This window comes from Geospiza fortis, unplaced genomic scaffold (genome assembly GCF_000277835.1).
Source record: "Geospiza fortis unplaced genomic scaffold, GeoFor_1.0 scaffold195, whole genome shotgun sequence".
NCBI classification, from domain to species: Eukaryota; Metazoa; Chordata; class Aves; order Passeriformes; family Thraupidae; genus Geospiza; species Geospiza fortis.
The window spans coordinates 3,358,213-3,362,726 of NW_005054324.1; the positions used below are offsets into that span (position 1 = coordinate 3,358,213).

Here is a 4,514-nt window from a genome sequence, read left to right on the forward strand (position 1 = left end):
CGGGCAGGAGCTGAGACAGCCGGACAGGCAGGCAGGCAGTCGGAAGGAGACGAGGGACGATTTGGACATGCTCATTCTCGGGAGCTTGGTTGCCTGCATCCAGCTCATCTGTATCATCAGAGTGGGTGAGTGATCTCTGCATGAATTCATCTTCGGGCTTCGGAACAACTTTTCTCCCCGGGCTCCGGTGGGTTTTGGTCTCTCTGATTCCTTTTACATAGATATGCAGGGGCAGTCCGTGCCTGTTCCACACCGCGAAAACACGCTGTCAACACCACGGGTGGACGCGTTTCTCCCGCTCCTTTTACCTCAGCCGCCGGGCTCCGAGGATGCGCGGTACCCATCGATCATCTCTGGGGACGTGGGATGTGAGATGTTACTTAAGGTCTCGAATGAACTGTTCCGAAGAGAAGGGGATGGAGCAAAATTTCGCTTTAAAAATTACTCGTTCTCCCTGAACGGGTAGCGTCAGCGGTTGCCCTAAACCGTGCAAAATACGAGTCGGTCATTCACGTGGGACCCCGCATACAGAATATGGATTCATATATAGATGTTAGTAGGACTGCTTACATAACCAAATTCATTTTCAGCTCATGCAGACCTGTGCAACTGGAGTGCATCCTAAAAATCATGCCGTTCCCTGTTACATGATAAGATGGTTATTATAACCAGCGTGAGTCACTTAATGCTGTTAGAAGTGCTTCATCAAATAAACACTAGCAGCTTTTGTGGTCAGGTTTGTATCCTGTTGGATGGTAGTTTTGAATTTATAAGTTCTAATTAAATAGATCACTAGAAAATACCAGTTGGCTGCTCATATTTAAGTATAAGGAACTTGGGAGCTTTACCTCCTTGTGTACAAAACCAGTCTTACAATAGGTCTGCGGTGACAAAGTAGTCACTAACCTACATTTGTCACCCAATAGGTGGAGCTGCTTCTGAAACCATGCAGCTCTATAAACAAAGATCGGGGTTAGGTTTCACTTCTAATTTAGTACCAAGTTCTGCTAGTTAAGGAAAACTACTTTTTTATTTTATGGGAAGAATGTTTTTGCCTCTTTTCAGAAAATACTGTGGAATGATTTAACTATAAACGTGATGAATGTAACTGATTGTCAGTTAAAATGTATCATATTCGTAAGGGCATTTATAATATTTTAATGTCACTTTTAAACTAACCTATTCCTAAAAATAGGGTGCTTACTTCAATTCTCTTACTTCAAATAATTCCCTTATACTATGGCAAAGAATGGTCTGTTATAAAACTTCTGATAAGTTTTAATAATGTCTTATATTGACAACCTGTTTCCTAAAATCAAATGTACTCCCAAGTCTGTTTAAACGAAAAAAAAAATAGCAGGTGCTTTTACAGGTATGTGGAGATATATGAAAATATTTGAGAACAGATCAAGTATATGATAATATCATCATAATGTAATACAACTCAGTTGAATTTTGGAAATAACTTCCCTGTTCAGGTGATCCTATCACACTGGAAACAATGCAAGACATAAACATAATTTTGTAACCCTTTTTGTTCGTTTGTTTTAAATAATTTCATCTAGCATCTTCTTAGAAATAAGCTGGTTTTATGTAATATAATGTTTGGGTACTTGTTGTGCATATGTATGTTATATTAATGAATTTACAAGATCTGACAGGATGGGAAAAGGTTTTCTAGTCACACTCAAGATTTAAGTGCAGCTACTTTTTGTTTCTCTAGACAGATACACTGTTGTTTTCAAACCTGACCTGGAGAGGACCCCCTTTCTAGATGTGATGGATTGATTTGGTTGCAGTGGTGCATCCTTCTGAAGACTCATGAGCTAGACTTGTCAGTGTGTTCAACACTATGATTGTTTCCAAGAATGAATACCCTGTACAGGCTATTAGATTTATTTAATCAGATTTCATTGGAATATGTTCCTGTTTGATTACCTCTCTGTAACAAATATGCTATGATGTGATAACATTAGTTCATAGAAACTAATACTTAGAATCCTGATATCATTTTCTTCGGTGTTTTTTGTTTGGTTGGTTGGGGTTTTTTTCATAAAATATAAAATAAATTATTGCATACCACCAATGTATGGTTCCAAGGGTTTGGTGAGCGAGAAGAACTGGATGGGACTGTCTGGCTCTTACCATTAAATATTTCTGGTGCCAGACCCAGGGCTCTGTGAATGGATTGGTGCTGCAGAGCATGGCAATCTGCCTTTGCATTGTGGAGCCTATGCTTATTAGTGTGAGAGGCTAGGCAACATGGAGATCCCAGCCTCATTTGCTTGTAGTTTCAGAAAATGTTGTTGAGTCCTTAGCTGGTCTGGTGCAGAGCTTTATCAGTGGTTCTTTCCAGGGAATCTGATTGGGAGATTTGCTGTTGACATTGGGAGATTCATCAGGGAAATCTGTCTCATACATGTCCAAAAAAGACAAGCCAAGTCAGCATCACTGAGGAATAAACTGTTAGAGCAGATGGAGGCAAAAAGTTCTTCTGGGAATGACAAGACAGTGACAGTTCATTCTTTGCCCTACTGAAGAAATGCTTAGGAGCTTAATTCTAATATCCCTGCTGAGTTATGAACAGCACCTTCCTTCACAGTGCTACTGAAGCCAAGGAACTTGATTACATCAAGTATTGATGTAATTATTTATGGAGCAGGGTATTATCTGAGTACTCTCAGTGAGGGCTGTTCAGTGAAGTCCAGTGAAACCTGTGGCGTGAGAAGCTATTCAGCCACAAGAGCTCATAAGAAATCCTATGCCATTGTTTGTGAACACTACTGTGTGGTTAGATTACCTATTAAGCTCTTTCTTTTACTGAGATTAAAGGAAAAAAACCCAACCCTATATGGACAATTCACTTGTTTTTTTACATTTTTATTTTAAATGAGAAATTTACGAATCTGTAATCTTCAGCCTGCATGTATCTCAGACTGAAGGTACTCTTTGAAAATCTGCCCTGGCTTGCTGATGTGTTCCATATAACCTGAAAGTCAATGAGGTGTGCCCTTTTTGAGCCTTTTGTTGCATTGTTCCTATGGAATTAGTATCTGGAGCCTTTTCAATAAGTAGACTATTTATGAATCTGTGTAGGCAAGAAAATGTTCATAGAAAAAGGAACATATTTTAACAAATTAGACAGTAATTGTGGTTAAATTTGGGTCAAAGAAGTGTAAATATTTAGGCAAGAGTTAAAAATATTGCATGCTTTCATTAGCAAAATGTATGGGTAGTTTCCCCACATAAAGTAAAAACTGTCTCTAGAATTAGCTACCCTGCATCTTACTGCTGTCACTGTCCGGCCTCAGCCAGGGTTTTGCCTTTCAAAATGCAGCTCATTAATCTATGAATTGCTTAATTAGTTGTGTCTCAGTTTAATTTCTCATTATCTAGAAAAGATCTCTTGTTTTTAGTTTGTTTCTGGCACCCCTGTGCCATGACTTTATTTGCACAAACATGGTAATCATTCCTCTAAATACTCTTATTTTTCTTACACATCTGACATCAGGACAGTATTTCCAAACTGTCAGGCAGCAAGCACCTCACTATCAACATGAAAGCAACTTCTCTGTGCTCTTTACTGGAGGGTCACTACGAAAAATTATGAGACTCTGAAGCAGAGCACCCCTTTGGCTTCCCAAATCCAATCACACTTTGTGCTCATTCTCATGTCCACGTTTGGATTCAGTAAGCCCTTAGACTATTAAAGGACTGTGGGATCAGGTCCCTCTTTTTTTGCACTGGTCTCTTATTTTGGAAATATTTTTGTAGGCCAGTTATTTGGCACACCTAAAACTGAATTACATCACAGTAATATTAATGTATATTACTTCTAAGGCTTTAGCACATTTTATCTTAAGATTATATGTTCCTATGGATGAAGATACATAGCCCCTGTGGAGATATTTAATCCCGCCATATCTAAAATATAAGAGCTAAAACAAAACCTGAGAATTTCAGAACTAATTTATTTTCTATTTTAACCACCTATATTGTGGCCATATATATGCTATGCATTTTTGTACCATAGAGATTTATATGTATCAAAATCTAAATATACAGTATGGATTTATTTTAGGTTCAAATACTGGCAGGTATGAAAAGTGACAAAATTAATGGCATTTTCAAAATAATGTCAGTTTAGCCAAATAATTACTTAGCACACTAGTCGTCTGTAGGACATACCTAAAATAGTTATGTAGTTTTCAACATGGAATCAATACAATTTATAAGGAGAGTTTTCTCAATTGCACTTGGCCTTACTTCATCTCTGAATTTATCCTTTTATCTGGATTCCTGGAGAGAAATGAAATAGTATGTATAAAACTAAGATGGTAATTTGAAAATATTATCATTACAATCTATATTGTAAATTAGAATGTTAATTTATGAAAATAGGCACTTGCCCATTTCTTAAGGAAGGCTATTCCCTAGATATTCAGTGCTCATCATTTAAGTGGCCACTTCCCACTACGAGATCTCTAATTAGGAATTTAAGGGTGAACAGATTC

General features: G+C 37.8%; 1 protein-coding gene across 6 annotated transcripts in view; it reads left to right on the forward strand.

Annotated features, from left to right (window-relative positions):
• Positions 1-6: 6 nt before the first annotated feature.
• Positions 7-4,514, forward strand: part of PTPRZ1 (protein tyrosine phosphatase receptor type Z1) — a 131,391-nt gene continuing 126,883 nt past the window's right edge. For all 6 annotated transcript variants that reach the window (XM_031056898.1, XM_031056900.1, XM_031056899.1 and 3 more), the window contains exon 1: positions 7-125. In XM_031056898.1, coding sequence (XP_030912758.1) covers positions 68-125 — 58 coding nt within the window. In that variant the 5' untranslated portion in view covers positions 7-67. The remainder of the gene's footprint in view (positions 126-4,514) is intronic.